The sequence below is a fragment of the Ascaphus truei genome, chromosome 4 (genome assembly GCF_040206685.1).
Source record: "Ascaphus truei isolate aAscTru1 chromosome 4, aAscTru1.hap1, whole genome shotgun sequence".
NCBI classification, from domain to species: domain Eukaryota; kingdom Metazoa; phylum Chordata; class Amphibia; order Anura; family Ascaphidae; genus Ascaphus; species Ascaphus truei.
Window position 1 is genome coordinate 110,851,142 of NC_134486.1, and position 20,195 is coordinate 110,871,336.

At 47.5% G+C, this 20,195-nt stretch overlaps 1 protein-coding gene and 1 long non-coding RNA gene across 2 annotated transcripts in view; one reads left to right on the forward strand and one right to left on the reverse strand.

Moving 5' to 3' along the window:
- Positions 1-235: 235 nt before the first annotated feature.
- The window catches only part of LOC142493019 (ADP-dependent glucokinase-like), a 41,625-nt gene continuing 21,665 nt past the window's right edge, over positions 236-20,195 (reverse strand). Inside the window, exons 2-6 of the mRNA XM_075596404.1 lie at positions 13,534-13,693; positions 11,569-11,759; positions 10,658-10,754; positions 8,419-8,555; positions 236-1,562 (exon numbers count right to left, since the gene is read on the reverse strand). Of these exons, the coding sequence (XP_075452519.1) occupies positions 895-1,562; positions 8,419-8,555; positions 10,658-10,754; positions 11,569-11,759; positions 13,534-13,693 (1,253 nt within the window). The 3' untranslated portion in view covers positions 236-894. The remainder of the gene's footprint in view (positions 1,563-8,418; positions 8,556-10,657; positions 10,755-11,568; positions 11,760-13,533; positions 13,694-20,195) is intronic.
- On the forward strand, positions 9,968-18,553 carry LOC142493020 (uncharacterized). The gene is made up of 3 exons (XR_012800966.1): positions 9,968-10,505; positions 11,043-11,236; positions 18,010-18,553. It is a non-coding gene; the product is annotated as an uncharacterized LOC142493020 (long non-coding RNA).

A 20,195-nucleotide genomic window follows, 5' to 3' on the forward strand; every position in this document is an offset into this window, starting at 1 on the left:
GTGTCCTGGGCGCAAAGTGATTTGATTCATTTGATAAGCCTGGCGCTCTTACTTCGGACCTACACGTAGCACTGCAGAGTTACCAGCAGACCAGCCTATGGGAATACAGAACCAGGACTGAATCATTGTCACACAGCGGACAGGCACGGGTGCAAATATTTGCCTCTGTTATGCAGCCATTACATAGCTCACTACTCTTTTGCAGGTAGCAAAAAAATAGACAGCGATACGTTGACAACTTGCAAAACTGAATGGTGCGCAAAGATATGCTTTATTTCTTGTCTGAGAGAAAGAAAAAAAAAAGTAAGCATATGATCAGAGAATGCTCAAACATGTTAAGTTTCCATCAAAAACTAGCCACACATTGTACAATCAAAAGACGCCTTCAATAATGAAAAGTCTGTTTAACTGTGTAACAATGGCCATCGTATTAATCTGGAGATAAACAATATTAAAATAAACTGATAGAGCAGGCAATACAATCCATTCAAGGAAAGAGCAGGCAATACAATCCATTCAAGGAATGAACAGTAAGAGGAGCATATTGCTCCTGAACGATAACAGTACATAACTTGTAAATAGAACTGGCGAGAGAAAAAACAACATGCATGGAATGTTTCAACTTACAACAAACTGGCTTTTTTCAGACGGTTAAAAAGGATACGTGTAAAACAATATATTATCTAAAATATAGAGGGTCTGTTTGTGCAGGACCTTTTCACATTTATGGCTTCTTACTTAAAAACAAATGATGGGTCAGATCACTTTAAATTTTAACTTTACACATTTCTCTATTTTCAACATCCCCTCATACTTATAAATATAATTTGTAAAATAATTCTCTCCTTATGGAATGTTGATCAAAATCGTATTTGCAGAGCTGTTGTAATCCGGTCAGATTTGCAGCACCAGCCCTGCCGCGGAGATATTGTCTCCTCCACCTGCTGTCTGGAAGACATCGGTACAGACCAAGACAGGGGCCAGGCAAATCTCGTAATTGTCCTTTTCCCAGCAGGATACAGGGCGGCTTTCACTCAAGGGGATCCTCGGGCTGCCCACTTCGCGGCTCACTGAGAACGAGTCGTCCATTATGAGTTTGGCCTTGTGGGTGTCAATCTGAGAGGAGCCGCACACGTGGCGGTTGGCAGTCAGAGATGCCTTGGCGGTGGCAGACATGGTGTTTTTCCACATGGAGCCCTTGGTGACGATGATGGCTTGGAAGGCCAACGTGTGGACATGGAGCCTGGTGAGGCGGCGCTGCCCCTCCTTCAGCTCCTGGGATTGGAGCAGCTGGTAAAGCTCGCGCATTTGGTCAAGAATGGAGGCCACTCGGGGATAGGGATCTGACAGCACTGTGATGTTCCCCCCCTTAATCAGGCTGAGCAGGTTGGGAAGCTCCTGCTCGTTCATACCCAGGGAGTCGGAGTAAGGGATGACGTACTCAAGCAGGTCTTTCATCAGGCTGTGCTCAACAAACGAGGCCATCTCAAAGTGGGAGCCTGTTCTTTGGTCCATGGACAACAGCAGCTCCTGGAGTGCCTGCAGCCTGGCTTCACGCTGACCTGTACAATACATAAAGGTCATTGTGATTTCCAATCTAAATGCAACACGTGCCAGTGGAATCAGGTGGTGACATTGTACAACATATCTACTATATATTTCAGAAAGCACTGTATGTCTGCGTCCTAAGGGCCAATCGCATAGGACCTTGGGCCTGTCACTCCGGCTCAGGCCATGCCCGCCCCCCTCTCATTGGCCTGCGTCCAACACCAATGCCACACTGTCCCACCCCTCACTGACTCTCATTGGCCTGCGTCCAATGCCCGCCCCCGCACACCTCTCATTGGCCTGCGTCCAACACCAATGCCACACTGTCCCACCCCTCACTGAGCTAATACTTCCACACTGTCCCACCCCTCACTGAGCTTTGGGAACGCTTTGCATTTGCAGCACAACCTTCACTGCTCTGGGGCCACACTTCACAGCTATCAAAACCCTCACCGTCTGCTACCACAGACTGCCCAATCAGGTACAGAATCAGCTACACACAACACCTACACACAACGCACGATAACACCAAACACTGCACACACACACATTCACACAACACCAAACACTGCAGACACTGCACACACACACATTCACACAACACCAAACACTGCAGACTGCCTCTTCAAAACACCACCCTCGCCCACCCCAACTCCCCCCCGCCCCCCATCTCCCTCCGCAACCGCACACCCTCTACAGGCCGCGGCCTACAGTCAAACACCATCGGCACCGATCGCCCTCCCGCTACCTCACACACTGTACGGCCCGCGGACCGGGACGCACGCCACAGATCTCCCTCCCGCTACTGCGCCCCTCCCATCTCCCGCTAAACAGCGCCACCGGCTACCTACTCACTTCGGCAGCGGCCCGCATGGAGCTCTTCCGAACGCCAGCGCACGACACACATCTCCCTCCCGCTACCGCACACCCTCTACCGCGGTGGGCGGGCCGCGGACCGGGACACACGCCACAGATCTCCCTCCGCAACCGCAGGCCCTCTACAGGCCGCGGCACCGATCGCCCTCCCGCTACCTCACACACTGTACGGCCCGCGGACCGCCCACCACGCCACACATCTCCCTCCCGCTACCGCACACCCTCTACGACCCGCGGACCGGGACGCATGCCACAGATCTCCCTCCGCAACCGCAGACGCTCTACAGGCCGCGGCCTACGTGTGGGGGGGGGACAGTCTGTGTGTGGGGGAGGACAGTGTGTGTGGGGGAGGGGGGGACAGTCTGTGTGTGTGGGGGAGGGGGGACAGTGTGTGTGTGTGTGTGTGTGTGGGGGGGGGACAGTGTGTGTGTGGGGGAGGGGGGACAGTCTGTGTGTGTGGGGGAGGACAGTGTGTGTGGGGGAGGGGGGGACAGTCTGTGTGTGTGGGGGAGGGGGGACAGTGTGTGTGTGGGGGAGGGGGGGGGATAGTGTGTGTGTGTGTGAGGGGGGGGGGACAGTGTGTGGGGGAGGGGGACAGTGTGTGTGTGGGGGGGGGGGGACAGTGTGTGTGTGGGGGGGGGAGAACAGTGTGACTCCCGGGCAACGCCGGGTCTCTCAGATAGTAGTTAATAAAAACCATTACAATTAGGGGGTTATTAAACTTTTTTTTAGTGGAGACCATTTTAAATCTTAAAAATAATAAATCAATGACTATCTTCCATTTAGCTTTGTTCATAAATATATATGTATACCTCACTTCAAGAATAAAACTGAACCCGTCTGCCCCTGCTGCCATTTTATTATATATTCCATTGAATTTATACTGGACTAGTAGTAGGAGGCAGATTCATAATACTAATGTGTGTTGGTGCCAAATTATAAAATATATATATTAAAAAAAAAAATAGGCAAAGAAAATGAGATAGACACACACACACACACACACACACACACACACACACACACACACACACACACACACACACACACACACACACACACACACACACACACACAATGTATAGATGGCTATATATTTAAAAATGGCCGCACTAATGGCGATGGCAGGTAAACGCCTAGATGCAAAGAGGGGAGTAAGTGTATACAGGCATACCCCGGTTTAAGGACACTCACGAGTAAGTACATATCGCCCAATTGGCAAACGCCAGCTCACGCATGCGCCTGTCAGCACGTCCTGAACAGTAATACCGGCTCCCTACCTGTACCGAAGCTGTGTGCAAGCGGGGAGACGATAGAGCCTGTTACAAATGCCTTATTTACATCAGTTATGCACATATATGACGATTGCAGAACAGTACAAGCATCGATAAGTGGAAAAAGGGAGTGCTTCACTTTAAGTACATTTTTGCTTTACATACATGCTCCGGTCCCATTGTGTACTTTAATGCGGGGTATGCCTGTACAAGATACACTAAAATACCACCATTGACAAGTATGACATAAAAAAGGTGGGTTTATTTATTCCATAGACCTGAAGGGCGCCATCCCCTCCCCCCCACCCCCAGGTGGGCAGGAGAATTTCTAGGGGGGGCACGGCCGGTTACAGAGGCCCTGTGCTCTTCCACACAGCATTTAAATTAAATGCCGGATGAGGCGTGAGGCCTCTGTAACTCTACGTGCGTGTGTGTGTACGTGTGTATGTGTGTGTCTATGTGTGTGTCTACGTGTGTGTGTTTGTGTCTACGTGTGTGTGTTTGTGTATACGTGTGTGTGTGTCTACGTGTGTGTGTGTCTGTGTCCCTGTGTGTCCTTTGGCCCGTGACTCCGCCTCAGGGAAGGGGGGGGTGGGGGGGGAGGTGGTGGGGGTGGGGGGAAGGAGGGGGGTGGGGGGGAAGGGGAGGTGGGGGGGAGGTGGTGGGAAGGGGGGGGAGGTGGTGGGAAGGGGGGGGGGTGGGGGGGAGGTGGTGGGAAAGGGGGGGGGGGGGGTGCGGGGGAGGTGGTGGGAAGGGGGGGGGTGCGGTGGGAAGGGGGGGGGGTGCGGGGAGGTGGTGGGAAGGGGGGGGAGGTGGTGGGAAGGGGGGGGGTGGGGGGAGGTGGTGGGAAGGGGGGGGGCGGTGGGAAGGGGGGGGGTGGGGGGAGGTGGTGGGAAGGGGGGGGAGGTGGTGGGGAGTTGGGAAGGGGGGTGGGGGAGGTGGGAAGGGGGGTGGAGGTGGTGAGAGGTTGTAAGGGGGGAGTGAAGGGAAGGTGAAGGGGGGGTGAAGGTGGGGGTGGAGGGGAGGTGAAGGGGAGGTGAAGGGGGGGGGGGTGGAGGGGAGGTGAAGGGGGGGGGGTGGAGGGGAGGTGAAGGGGGGGGTGGAGGGGAGGTGAGGGGGGGGTGAAGGGGGGGGGGGGGGTGGGGGGGAGGTGGTGGGAAAGGGGGGGGGGGTGCGGGGGAGGTGGTGGGAAGGGGGGGGTGCGGGGGAGGTGGTGGGAAGGGGGGGGAGGTGGTGGGAAGGGGGGGGGGTGCGGGGGAGGTGTTGGGAAGGGGGGGGGAGGTGGTGGGAAGGGGGGGGGGGGTGGGGGGAGGTGGTGGGAAGGGGGGGGGTGGGGGGAGGTGGTGGGAAGGGGGGGGGGGGTGGGGGGAGGTGGTGGGAAGGGGGGGGAGGTGGTGGGGAGTTGGGAAGGGGGGTGGGGGAGGTGGGAAGGGGGGTGGAGGTGGTGAGAGGTTGTAAGGGGGGAGTGAAGGGAAGGTGAAGGGGGGGTGAAGGTGGGGGTGGAGGGGAGGTGAAGGGGAGGTGAAGGGGGGGGGGTGGAGGGGAGGTGAAGGGGGGGGTGGAGGGGAGGTGAGGGGGGGGTGGAGGGGAGGTGAAGGGGGGGTGAGGGGGGGTGGAGGGGAGGTGAAGGGGGGGTGGAGGGGAGGTGAAGGGGGGGTGGAGGGGAGGGTGAAGGGGAGGTGGGGGGGGTGGGGGGGGTGAAGGGGAGGTGAAGGGGGGTGAAGGGGAGGTCGGGGGGGTGAAGGGGAGGTGGGGGGGGGGTGAAGGGGAGGTGGGGGGGGGTGAAGGGGAGGTGGGGGGGGGGTGAAGGGGAGGTGAAGGGGGGGTGGAGGGGAGGTGAAGGGGGGGTGGAGGGAGGTGGAAGGGAAGGGAAGTGGAGTGAGGGGAGGTGAGATGAAGGGGGGTGAGGGGAGGTGAAGGGGGGTGAGGGGAGGTGAAGGGGGGTGAGGGGAGGTGAAGGGGGGTGTGGGGAGGTGAAGGCCGCTCCCTCACCCGTCCGGCCGCTCACTCACCCGTTCGGCAGCTCCCTCACCCGTCCGGCCGCTCCCACGTGGATCTGAGGCGGGAGGCAGCTTGTTGTGGCCGATCCCCCGCTGTGTCCCGGGCGCTCGCTCGCTCCGCTGACTGTAGCGGCGCCGGGGGGGGGGGGGGTGGAGGGGAGGTGATTTGAAGGGGGGTGAGGGGAGGTGAAGGCCGCTCACTCACCCGTCCGGCCGCTCCCACGTGGAACTGAGGCGGGAGGCAGCTTGTTGTGGCCGCTCCCCCGCTGTGTCCCGGGCACTTGCCGCTGACTGTAGCGGCGCCGGGGGGGGGGGGGGGGGGGAGGTGATTTGAAGGGGGGTGAGGGGTGGGTGAGGTGAGGGGTGAGTGAAGGGGGGGGAGGTGATTTGAAGGGGGGTGAGGGGAGGTGAAGGCCGCTCACTCACCCGTCCGGCCGCTCCCACGTGAAACTGAGGCGGGAGGCAGCTTGTTGTTGCCGCTCCCCCGCTGTGTCCCGGGCACTCGCTCCTCCGCTGACTGTAGCGGCGCCGGGGGGGGGGGGGGGGGGGGAGTCTGATTTCGGGGAGGAAGAGGCAGAGGCTCCGGCGGGTATGTGAGGGCGCCCCCCCCCCCCCCCGGGTTATACATGCTGCTAATGTACACCCCCCCCCCCTACTGTGTGTGTGTGTGTGTGTGTGTCCGTGTGTGTGTGTCCGTGTGTCCGTGTGTGTGTGTGTATATCCCTGTGTGTGTGTTTTTGTCCCTGTGTGTCCTTTGGGCCGTCACTCCGCCTCAGGCCAATGAGAGGTGTGCGGGGGCGGCCCAAGGGACCAATGAGATTTCCCCTAGGGACACCGGACATCCAGCAGGCAGGCATGCATGCATGCAGGCAGGCAGGCAAACATACAGTGCTTTCACTAATATAGTATAAGATTGAATTTATACTGGACTAGTAGTAGGAGGCAGATTCATAATACTAATGTGTGTTGGTGCCAAATTATAAAATATATATTAAAAAAAAAAAAATAGGCAAAGAAAATGAGATAGACACACACACACACACACACACACGATGTATAGATGGCTATATATTTAAAAATGGCCGCACTAATGGCGATGGCAGGTAAACGCCTAGATGCAAAGAGGGGAGTAAGTGTATACAGGCATACCCCGGTTTAAGGACACTCACTTTAAGTACACTCACGAGTAAGTACATATCGCCCAATTGGCAAACGCCAGCTCACGCATGCGCCTGTCAGCACGTCCTGAACAGTAATACCGGCTCCCTACCTGTACCGAAGCTGTGTGCAAGCGGGGAGACTATAGCGCCTGTTACACATGCGTTAATTACATCAGTTATGCACGTATATGATGATTGCAGTACAGTACATGTATCGATAAGTGGAAAAAAGGTAGTGCTTCACTTTAAGTACATTTTCGCTTTACATACATGCTCCGGTTCCATTGTGTACTTTAATGCGGGGTATGCCTGTACAAGATACACTAAAATACCACCATTGACAAGTATGACATAAAAAAGGTGGGTTTATTTATTCCATAGACCTGAAGGGCGCCATCCCCTCCCCCCCACCCCCAGGTGGGCAGGAGAATTTCTAGGGGGGGCGCGGCCGGTTACAGAGGCCCCGTGCTCTTCCACACAGCATTTAAATTAAATGCCGGATGAGGCGTGAGGCCTCTGTAACTCACCTGCTCTCTGTCGGGTCTTCAGCAACGTGTCACCATGGCAATGTGTCAAATGATGCCGCGGGTCATGTGATGTCACGCGTTGCCATGGCAATGGGCGTCAAATGGCGTTTTGGGCCCTCTTGTGGACCAAAACGTTGGGATACTTGCTGTTCTAAGGAATAAATAAACTCACTTTTTTCGTACTGGTCATGTGGTACAGTCGGTCCTCGCTTATCCGGCGGAATGCATCCCGCAAACCACCGTCGGTTAACGGGTCCATGTTAAATCGGCGACGGTCGGATAAGTGGGTCTGACGTCGGCTAATGCGTCCGGCGGACTGCATTATGCGGTGTCAGATAAGGCATTCGCCGGTAGGCAAGGACTCGCTGTATTTAGCATATCTTGAATACACCAACATATATACATATAAAATGTCAGGATTGCTTCTTCATTGACAATTTACTGAAAAAAGCCCATAGTATGAGCACAAAAAGAATATTCAAAAAACCCATGATATCAATAGAAAGGTGAATCTCAAAATATACCAGGCCGACACAAAAGGTAAAAGAGACCCAACGTTTCAGGCTAAAAATGGGCCTTCATCACGTGTCTCCTGCCTCAAACCGAATAGGTCTAAAGTTGAGCTCCTCATGTTTCCGCCTGAAAGCTGTAACTGACGGGTCTGTCTGTAATTACTGTCCCCGGTGCATACGAGAGCAAAATCGCTGTGTCTCGGGGCTAGTAATAGCTAAAGCCGACTTTGGGAGGGGTGCTCGTTCTTCTGAAAGGGACACCCCACGGAGAGACGCTGCCATCAGGATTCTGCGGCTCACCCTGGCAGCGCGAACATTTAGTCTGGCTACACCTGTAGATATCAATCGGTATATATTAGCGGCTATGTGTGTGCGTGCTACACATTGCAGCGAATGGATGAAGATGTATAGGCAGCACCCAAGTAGGCACCAATCTTTTACAGAATTGAGGATGTTTCAGATTTAGTGCCCGGTTTAAGTGAACGTTTGAGATATTGCACACAACACCCAGACCTCCTCACCTGGCTTGAATGGGAAACTGTCCATCATCTGCAGCCCTCCGACAACAAGCAGGTCTGGCTCAAAGCTTTGCAGCTGTGATTTGAAGTCTTCCAGGGAATCAATCATAGGGTTGTGAAAATCACTGTGCACTATATACCTGGCAAACAGAACGGCAGGTTCAGGGAGGATATAGAGGCAAATTGTACAGTGATATTTGTATTGGGTCATCACCAAATGAATGTCACCTTAAAAAAAAAAATAATACTAATAATTATATTACGCAGGCATTCTTCAAGTTTAAATCATGGATATAATTGTAAATAATGTATGCAAAAGTGTTACGTATGTTTCACTTCCCTTAATCCGCCCCCCTTAGTAGCTGGCATGGATCGGGCATATATTGGATTACCGTATCTGAAGGGGTAACAAACAATATTCACCATCACCTCCCCAGTAAGACTCCTCGTTATAAAGGAGATGTAAATGAAAATAAAGAAAATGTTTTTTTTTTTTTAATGAAAGAGAATCACTTAATTATAATAAAACTATCACTGCCCTTAGTTGGTCTTACAGTAGTCAACACCTTTCACCCGTAATGCCAATTTCCTTCTCCCAAACGCGCAGACGTTATGTACAGGAAAAATATGTATCAAGGGGACATCTGAACATCTCAAACTCAAAACTGACGCTGGAGTACAGAGGTGTAGACCACCTGTAATTGGTTTAATTGAATCAAAGAAAACGAAGGTAGTTACATATGTGTAACCCTTCTTTACGTTACCTCAGACTATAGAGCCAGTCACTGAGGTGGGGGCCCGAGTCCTGTAACTTGGGGTTTAACTCTTATAGTGGGTGATACACAGACGGGGAAGCAGAAATAATTTGACACAACAAAAGTGTAAGCAATTATAACAAATTTTATATTACTTTATCATTTTGAACAGGGATACATACACAGGGCTACCACATAACCACACAGTATTTCTGCAATCCTACTAAAACAAAATCGCTAACGCTGCGCCTGTGTCTTTATATATCTTACAGTCACTGCATATTAGTTCACATGCCCTGTTGATCAGACAGGGTATTTGTACAATAACCTTTCGTTGGAGCTCTGGATTCAAACAGATGCAGCTGCTGTTTCTTACAGTCAATTTGAAAACATAACCTGTGTTCCAATGTAGGGGGATCTCTTTCTTTGCTCTGGCTGTTAAAGTCTGATATTTCTCCTCCTAGCTGTCGCAGTGCTCCCTGGAGGTGTCACTGTACTTTGTACTGGCCAGCAAATTCCACCAGTCTCCTCACTCCATGGATCGGTCAGGCCCTTGCAGAGTGTTCTGCAGCAGCCTCACCAAATCAAAACAAACTGCCACACCAGTCCCCTCAGCAATCCCTTGCCAACTGTCACCAACTGTCTGGCTAAGCACAGTCACATGGTCCAGTGGAAAGTAATTCTTAAAGGGGCCATGTCCTGTGCTGATAGACACAGGGGGAGGGGGGGGGGGGGTTACCACATACAATTGTTTGTGTGTTGCATTATAATTGACTAAACTCCGTTCCCAAGTGCCACCAACAGGCCAGGTTTTATGGATATTCCTGCTTGAGCACTGGTGGCTCAATCAGTGGCTCATTGTGACAGCACCACCTGTGCCGACACAGGGATATCCTTAAAACCTGACCTGTTGGTGGCCCTTGAGGACTGAGTTTGGCCACCCCTGCTAGATAGCCATATTTCCGAATGTTTCCAATCATTGTTACTCGCAGAATGTTGGTAATTATTAGCCCGCACACACTGGCAACTATTTTGTGAACCATCGCTAAACAAATTGTGTATTGGTAGCAGATATTCAGTGATTGATGAAACGAGAGATATGACATATCTTTCCTCTTTATGGAGTAACATTTTTTTTCCCCCACTTTTCATAAGCAATACTTTTTTTTTTTTTTTAAAGTGTATCCTTCTTTCTATTATAACAAACAGCATAAACGTAAATAAATAAATGTAAAACGGTTTTAAAGATGCCACCAGTCAGCACAGGAGAGGGTCAAATATACAGAGGAATAAATGATTATTAGGAGTCTAGATTACATCCAAACAGCAGCAAAGGTAAGTCCAGAATAGAACCACTGACTATAGGTCAAATCCTGATGATTATTTTGAGGGCGATTTGCTGCGTTACACTATTCTGTGTTGAAGAGAACTGAAACACAGGGGAAGCACCAGCATAGGTGTGAAATAAAAGCGCAGAGATTGGGTACCTGTTAGCTCTCCTTGACACGTGATTTCCCCATTTGGCCCCCGTTGGGTATTCCATGATCAAGTGTATGTCAGCATCCTCTATGGGGTCTCCAGCAACTGCAAATAAAAGGTCAGACTAAGGGGGATATTCACTAAGCTCCAATGCAGGGTATCTCACGGCCATCCCGCGTTATTCAGTGAATAGATATACACGATTCATGATCCTGTAATAATTAGCATGCTTACAAATGACCACCACTTTATGAATTAGTCCTAATTAAATAGGCAAAATATAGTGAGGGATAGATGAACATGACATCACATCTGTAGAAGTCTTAAAGCAAAAAGTGTAGGGTTAATTCCCTGGAACATATAAAAAAAGTTTAAAAAAGTTTTTTTTTACAGAATTGGCAAGATTCAAACAACAACGCGTAACGCCTTATCCGCCCGCGTCTTCCAACATCGACGGGATGTGGGCGACTCGAGGCTGTGGCGTGCTAGCACCCTCTGCAGCACAAGACCATTATCTGTGTTCGACTGACTGCACTCATGACCGTGCTGGGTGGTTCCCGTGTAATGCCTTTCTTTAGTGAAACCTTGTAAGTTACTTTTATTATTGCGCATAAAAATTGTCGAAGCAATAATACGCTAGGTTCTGCGCCTCAATTTGGGGAAAAAAACGGTACCCGCAAGAAGAATAGGAGACATTATCATCAATCCATGCACATTCATCTGCATTTCTGTACGACATATGCGTCAAACTCAAGTGGATAATTTGTGAGTGTAAAAGTCCCACAGTATTAGTTCCATCTGATCTGATTTGTGACACACTAAACTATATTGGCTTTTGTCTGACATATTTTGTGCGCCTAGGTCACCACTGGAACACACACACACACACACACACACACACACACACACACACACACACCTGTGATGCGTTCGGAGATCAAGCTCTTTTCCTCTGGACTGAGACGCCCCCCGAGTAAAACCTCGCATCCCTCCTCTGCTAGGCGGTTGGCCATGACCGGTGCATTTCCTCCAAGGGCCCAGCGCATTTCTGAGAGCCTTTTGGAAGCATCCACCAGCTTCCTGAACAAGGTCTCGTTGGACACATACCTCCTGTCAAGAAACAATTCACAGACTCAATCACACATACTGGTTACCCTGTGGCACAGACAAATTACATGTGTGTGAGGGTGCAGCTATCAGAGGTTTCTATTTAACACAAATTATGCCCCTTGAGGAAGTCCATGTGACTAAACGCGTAGGGCGACACTAGAAGCTTGACAGAGCCATTGATGCAGAGGTTTGAGGAAGAATACCACGAACATTTGAACCCCCAAAAGGCAGCAGTTGGCTGTGGCAGGCCACCACGAGGGTTGCTGTGCAAAGGGTTCTTCTTGGGACATTTCTCCCTCACTACATGACCCAGGGGGGTCCCACTGCCCATTTTGGCTTACATGCTTTATCCTGCCCTTTCAGCAAAAAATCTACATACCGAGTTGGTTACTCTATAATAACCAAAAAGCCCATATTGCTCACAAAAAATGTGAGTAGTATCATCATTTTGTAACTTTCAGAAATGTATTATACTGCAGTATTGCACTATTTTTGGTGTTCTGTTTTTCATTTTATATATTACCTGGATGAGTGCGCGCACCTGACCCCCTTAAAACAACAGGAGTGAAACTTTGCAAATTTGACGAATTTTGGACATTCACAGCTCGTGTGAAATTTCTCCAAAAAACTACCAACTGTGAATATCTTACTTCGCGACTACCATAAGGTTGACTCATTTAGTAATTAGCAGCTTCTCTGAGATCAGTAAAGCATAGGACTGTTTCTAAAGGATTAGTTACCAACCACAAATTCCATATGAGCAAAAACAAGGGTTAGGTATGTATTTAAAAAAAAAAAGCTAATTGAAAATAAATAAAACAATTGTTTTCAGTGTCTATGAGGCAAGGTCATGCTTTGTAGATCTGGTGAAATAATGTGCGTGAACACTACATCATTGTGTATGAAACATGGAAACAAAGATAAAAGGCATGGGAAACATTCTAAAAAATTACACAAAGAAAACTTTACTGTATATAGACTGCAACATGAGTCTTTAGGCTACGTCCATACAACCTTCACCCGCGCGGAGGCGTGTGCGTCCTCGACGTCACCCGTGTGAAGCGGGTGCACTTGGACATGGTAGACGCACTGTGGGAGGCGTCCAGGGGCGTGTCTGTGACGTCACGGAGCTTGTTTGCCCTCATTGGGCGAACCGCTCACGTGACCTGCCCGTCGCACCGAGAAATCAGTTTCAACTGATTACTCGCGCACCGCGCGCCCCCTCCTGCACTCGCGCGTGGTCTATGGGCGCAATCAATGCCTTAAGGCAATGTGATCGCGCTGCGCGCGGACGCCTCCGCACGGTCTTCGGGAAGGTGGACGACGCCTTATAATGAAGTTCCTGTGCTGTGCACTGCAAACCAGGCAAAAAACACCTGCAACTGCATATGAAGTCAACAAGCTGGACAGTAATCCCAACTGCTCCTGAACAGATGTGGATGCTGCTCAGAGGACATGGAGAAGCACAGGTGGGCAGGGCTGCAACTCTCACATCAGGGAACGTGTCTAAGCAACAGGACAGTCTCATGACGTCAGAGGGAGGTGCGAGAATTGAGGTGATCAGCCTCAGAGGAGGGATAATAAAATAGATGGCAATAACACAAGTCTACAATGATAAATGAGTTGTGGGCATCCCACTTATCGGCAGCCTTCTTTTAAGTCAGCCTTTGGGTTCAGAAACTGGACCTTCCTCAGTACAGCAGAATGATCACTGAAGTTCCTGCCTACGGACATGAGCGTCCACATCCCAGCTGTCATTTCATTGGTCGCTTACTCTGAGGCCGCGCCTGGAGGGAAGAAGTAGGCAAAGCTCTCAGCCAGCTCATTCTCAGTCTCAATGAAGTTGTGGTGAAACGGATTGTAGTTGGGTTTAATCCCGGCTTCATGCAGCAGTGCCACACTATCCACTAGAATATCCAGACACCCTCCGAACCCTGGGCAGAGAGGCAGAAAGGAGAATGTTTGCATACAGGAACCCCAAATAAAAACACAGATATAACTTGAAGTAACAAAAACAAGATATTTGCAGGCCATGACACCCTACACTGGACCCAAGGGTTGATCTATTCATGTTAACATTAATATTGCTAAAGGGTGCATCTCCACTTTATTGGTTCAAATGAGTGTGGACAACATGTATGTATGTATGTATGTATGTCTTTATTTGTATAGCGCCATAAAATGTACATAGCGCTTCACAGTAGTAATACATGTCATATAAATAACAAATATAAATAACAGATCATGGGAATAAGTGCTTCAGACATACTGTAAAAGTAACATTAAGGAAGGAGTCCCTGCTCCGAGGAGCTTACAATCTAATTGGTAGGTAGGGAGAACGTACAGAGACAGTAGGAGGGAATACTAGCAAGTGCGTCTGCAGGGGGCCAAGCTTTGTGTCATGTGTCCATGATTATCCAGTGCTACTCATATGCTTCTTTAAGCAGATGTGTCTTAAGGTGGGTCTTAAAGGTGGATAGCGAGGGGGCTAGTCGGGTATTGAGGGGAAGGGCATTCCAGAGGTGTGGGGCAGAAAGTGAGAAAGGTTTAAGGCGGGAGAGAGCTTTAGATACAAAGGGGGTAGTAAGAAGACTTCCTTGAGAAGAACGCAAGAGTCGGGGTGGTGCATAGCGAGAAATTAGGGCTGAGATGTAATGAGGGGCAGAAGAATGTAAAGCTTTAAAAGTGAGGAGAAGAATTGAGTGTGAGATACGCGATTTAATCGGAAGCCAGGAGAGGGATTTCAGCAGGGGAGACGCTGAGACAGATTTAGGAAACATGCCCTACATCCTGGTCACATAATCCACTGTAAAACTTTTCAGGTGTTTGCTTATATAGAGATATGGACATGAATGTAGTTTTGTATAATAATAATAATAAATATATTTTAGGTCAAACTTATTAAGTACATTTTTGGTAAAAACACACTAAATGCACTTCCTGACTTGGGATTGCTTGATGTTTCTATTGACAATCTAATTGAGAGCCTATTTAAAATCATAGTTCAGAGTTGCCAAAACATAAAACTCATCAAGTATGATTTTGAAGTAATGTCAAAAAGAACATTTAATCGCCTTTTCCTCAGTACTCAAAGGATGTAGTTAATGACTTTTACCTCTACGACGATATACATGGTTTTTGTTATCTTTATGTTAAGAGCAGGACATGCTCAGGGATCAAGATGCCAACATTATACATAAGTTACACTCAATATAGGATTCTAGAGAAGTGTCGCTGGAAAAGTCAGTGACATTGACTTACAATAAGCGATACTTCACAGGACTGGAAAACGCTCATAAATCAAAATAAAAACAAACCCTTGTCATATATGTTTGGCCAACCCATAACTGTAGAATCAATTTTTCCTTTGTAAATTGTGTTGCAATAATGATGTATTTTAAGTTTTAAAAGAGAGACCCTGTCACCTTGCTCTCATCACTTGTACGCTGCTGCAGAATACTGCAAGTAAACTCTATGCATGTTAAGGAAAGGGGGGCATGACTGCAGCCATCAATGCCTTGTCACGTTGTAAGGGTTAATGTTTTTATTTAAAATGATAGGTTGTGTCTATTATGTCAGATCTGAGAGCTGATGGAGCAGGTGTGCGGATTGGGTGGAATTTGACAGGTGGGAAAAGCTTGTGATGTATGGGATTGTTGTTACATAAATCACTACTCCTGGTAGCTACTAGACAAGTGAGCATCCGAAGTTGTTGCTAAGGAATTAAGTGTGTATTCGGGAGTTCTGTTGGTGGGACATTTTCAGGATGAGATGTTCTAATGCTAGTGTTTTAGATTGAGTTCCATAGTTGGGATCTTAAGCAGAAAAGTGTTTCTGAGACAGTCCATGCGGGGGGAAAAAAGTAGACAGGTTGCTAAGCAGCATGAAAGATGAGGCATTAGCTAATAGGAGGGGTGGCTTAGGGGAGCGTTTTTAGTCGAGAGGAGAGAGAGTTTGAAGAGTTTTTAGTTGGGAAGTCCATAGAAGGACTGTGCTTCTCTCTGTGACCGAAAGGTTCCACAGAAAGGAAAGAAAAAAAAAAGATTGCACATTTTACTTTTAAAGAAAGTTGTTTTGCGCTATATTCTTACATTTAATGATTCGAAATAAGATTAGTACATGTTATTTTTACAACAGACGACAGAGAAGCCCAATGCTACATCCAACATGACAGAAATACACAGTAAAATACTTATATATTCTCTTGAAATAGGATCATTTAGTTTAACCCTTTGGCCAAAGCATTGTAAGCTTGCGAGCCACGACAAGGCAGACACCCGTTCGCAAGGCCCAACACTACCAGATAAAATACTAATATACCTCTATTAGGATTAAAATTCTCATTTACCTCTATTAGGAAGGAGAAAGGCCACAGTGGGTCTATATCCAGCAGAATGAAAGGACCTGCAAACTAGGGAAGTGGAGAGGGGCGGGCTTAAATACATGTTATTTTTGCAATGGTTTAAATTAAATATATGATCGACCCTTAGTATAGTAGTCAGTCTATTCTATGTCTCCTCTGGCTCTCTTCTCTTTATCTATACCGTTATGTATCTGTTCTTCCTTTCCCAACAGCGCTAATTTAACTTGTTGAAAATGTCGTTTGATAAAAAAAAAGTCAACAAATGAACTTGTTTCAAATCAATTAAATAGTATGTCTACCTGTGATATTTTCTTGTATGTAAATATTTCTTCAGTCCAATGTAAACACTGCTAACTGCTCTTTCATTGCTTTGCTGTCTATTTAAAATCGAATTAACTTTAAGTTACAAAAGTAATTAAGCCCCATTATAGAGATAGAATCTTCAGGTACATTAATAAAGGTAGGCTGGTGTTCTATTGAGTCAACATACATTCTGGAAAGGTTTCACAGTTTTAAAAAAAGGTTGAAATTCATTGCTCTATTGCATATGCAGATGGGGTACCAAGTGATACACATAAGTGATTACGTTGTCTGAGCAACAGGGGAGGGATGGTCTGCTCAGCCCAATTGTTTCTGGGTTAAGGAAGTGCAGGCAAAAGTTTGAGATGGCATTTCATTGTCTTTTAGCCATCTGTACACATATAAAGAAATAAATATTTTAGATGCGCACACACACACACACACACACACACACACAATTTGACCCAAAACAGCAGTTTGCTGTGATGCTACTCCCCTAGCAAACGACAGCCACAGAGATTAGCAGCAATGAAGCAGCCAGAGCTGCATTTTCCACCGAAGATTAGTTTGCTACATTATTCAAACAGTTTAGTGACGGCTCTACAGAACATGAAGGCAAAAGTACTGTAAGGACAAGGGCTGCTTTAGTAATCAAATGTTGGAAAGCTATTGAAACCTCATGTAGATCACAAGGGAAGGCACATGGCCAATGAATGGTGTTTAAGGAGCCGAGAGAATTCACTTTCAAATGCAAACCATACAACCCCCTCGAACTTCCATGAGTAGGCAGGATAGTCATTGTTTGCATAGTGTGTGTCATACATTACAAAAAGGCCATCTCTGCACTGCATTTAACTAGAGACAGAATAAACAGGTATAAACACAAACATAAATACTAGTGAAGTCAAAGTTTCAGTTGTTTTAGTGTATCTGTGGGCGAAGGCTCACTGAGGTCACACAGATTACATTACTATGATACTATGATTACTATGATAAATCTACAATTGTATTAAGTATTCTGTCCTTTTTTAGGAATTAAAGTAGAAATAGCCGAGTTCTCCCCTCTTCCTCAGGTCAGCACTACAGTATTGCTGGACCTGAGGAAGAGAGAGAACTGTTGAAAGCTCGTCTTATAATATCGCTAGTCTAAATAAAAAACACCAAATACGGAAGTAGTTTTTAGGACAAAATTGCCTATATACTTAATAGCGCTGCATACCAAGAAATGTTACACAATAGTTCAGTTTATCGAACATCCAACAAACTGGATTCAGCACCGTCTTGATGTGCATCTACTGCTATATTACTCAAGATTCACTGTACTGTATTAAACATAGTCCCCCATGCACTTGGGCACCACATTATTAGATCAATACTGCAGAATTAAACAATAGTCAAACAATATAGTCAAGTAGTTCTGAACTTGCTTAGTATAGTGCTAACCTTAACAAAAAAACAGCTTCCCCCCTCGAGGTAACAATTTTGCTTCTTTTATGCCATGGCGTTTCATGCTAGTTCTATAATTATGATTAATAGATACATATTTTAACGTAATATATATATATATATTTTTTTTTCTCTTTTTAGATTTTTATGTCACCCCATATTGGGTATCAGGACACACCAACTGAGAATACACCCTACTTCAATGCTCTTCACTCCTATGCCCCTCCATTTACCTGTAGTCTCATTTCCCACCATGTACCCACTCGCCTCCCGAGTATTTCCCACAGTTTTCTCTCCGACCCCCACACTACTACTGTTGAAATCTCTCTCATGCTCCCCTGGCCTCTGCAACGCTCTTCCCCCAACTATTCAACAAGCGCTCCCTCATCAACACCCACCTGAAAAGTCACCTGAGCAACAACAAAAAAATAAATAATAATCTCCATAGTGTTTTAAAATGACCACATGCCCAGAATACGCTCTTAACCTAGTAGCTCTATGAAATGCGTCTTCCATGCTCTTTTGTCTCTGTCTCCCAATACACCAGTTACATTGAAACGGTCAGGCACTCCCTTTCCCCAATGTATACTTTTATTTATGTATTATGCACTCGTGCCCAAATTGTATTGTTCTTCCCCATACTGACTTGAATAATAAAAACGGGCTGGTGTGCGGTGCAAACAAAAATACAACAACTTCCTTTAGCATTTATTCTCTTCTGGAGAATGCTCGATTGGCAAAGTGCCAAGAAATCTCAGCAAAAGTCTTCACGGTGCCAGTTCATGTCGAGGAGTATTGAGTTCTGGTAAGAGCGACGCATGTATAATTATATATGTATGCCCTGCACAGCATTCAATTACATTTTCCACTGAAGATGAATATGAATTACTAGGTCTTTTTAGATTATGTCCACCATGGCAATTATGCTAGTCACATCTTCCAGTATGAATATACAAGACACAGCCATGGGCTGCCAAAAGGAGATGCAATGCATTGCTTTGTAATATGTTGCAGGCCCTTCTGGCTGCATTGGGGTGACAATACAGGGGAATAATGATATAATAAGACCACCAAATATAAAAAAAAAAAAGTTAAACACAGGGAAAAGGGAATTCTTGTCAAAGATAAGGCGAGTAATTAAATAATTTGATGATGGGGTGGAAAATTCATGTTTCTATGCTTTGGTAGGAGGTGTTGCAGGACACATGTGATGGGAAAATCAAGATGGTAACCTTGGAAAAAACCTATGGTGGTTGGAGAGTGAGGGTATTATTATCGTTTATTTGTAAAGCACCAACATATTCCATACCGTAGTACAATGGGGGTACAGAGATTTGATTGTTACATAAACAGAGTTACTTACAAATAAGGACAACCATGCACAGATACAAAAGGTTGTGAGGGCCCTGCTCGTGAGCGCTTGCAATCTAGAGGGAATGAGGGTATAAAATGTTGAAATAAAAAAGGTAAAGTGGCAGTACACCTCAGGTTGGAGTATTATCCAGCCCGACAGCTGATGTCTTTAATGTTTGCGAGTGGGGATATTAGGAGATGTTACATAGCATGGAGATTGTTCCAGACGCACAACAGGGCTTGGAGGGGGAGTTGAATGTTAGACTTCCTTTAAAAATTTTTTAAAAAAATCAGTTTTTAGGGAGTTTTTAAATGTCGTAAAGCTGGGGGAAGAGTCTAATGCTACATGGTAAGGAACTCCAGAGAGGGTGCAGCCTGGGAGAAGTCTTGTAGGCAGGAGTGAGGAGAGGTTAAAAGGAAGAAAGGCGGATGTCCTGGGCGTTTAGGTATATATTTGCGGTCTAATACGTTTGTCTGCAAACAAAATGCTGCCGGGACATTTCGCCACCGGGACTTTTCTCACCTGGAAAATTTCACGGCTATATCCGCTCCCGAAAATCCAGGTCTGCTGCTCCGACAAGTGCATATTTAAATGTCCCGTGCAGGACATTTAAATATGCAGTTGTCAGAGCAGCAGACCTGGCTTGACTTGTTGGGCAAGGTGCACGGCGGACAGTGGGCAGTCGGGCACAGGAGCGGACATCGCGGGGAAAAGTCCTAGTGGCAAAATGTCCCGGCAGGGAGCTGCTCTGCAGCAAAGTGTCCCGGCGGCAGAATGCCGGTGGTGTTTTGTTTGTGGCCAAACGTCCCATTCCATATATTTGTGGATGAGAGCAGAGAGGCAAAGGGGGCAGCGTCGTTGAGACCTTTTACAAGTCAGAGCTAGGGTTTTAAATTTGATTCTAGAGGATATGGGAAGCCAGTGTAGGGATTTGCGTAGTGGAGCGGTGAGTGAGGTAGCGCCTGGCAGCAGC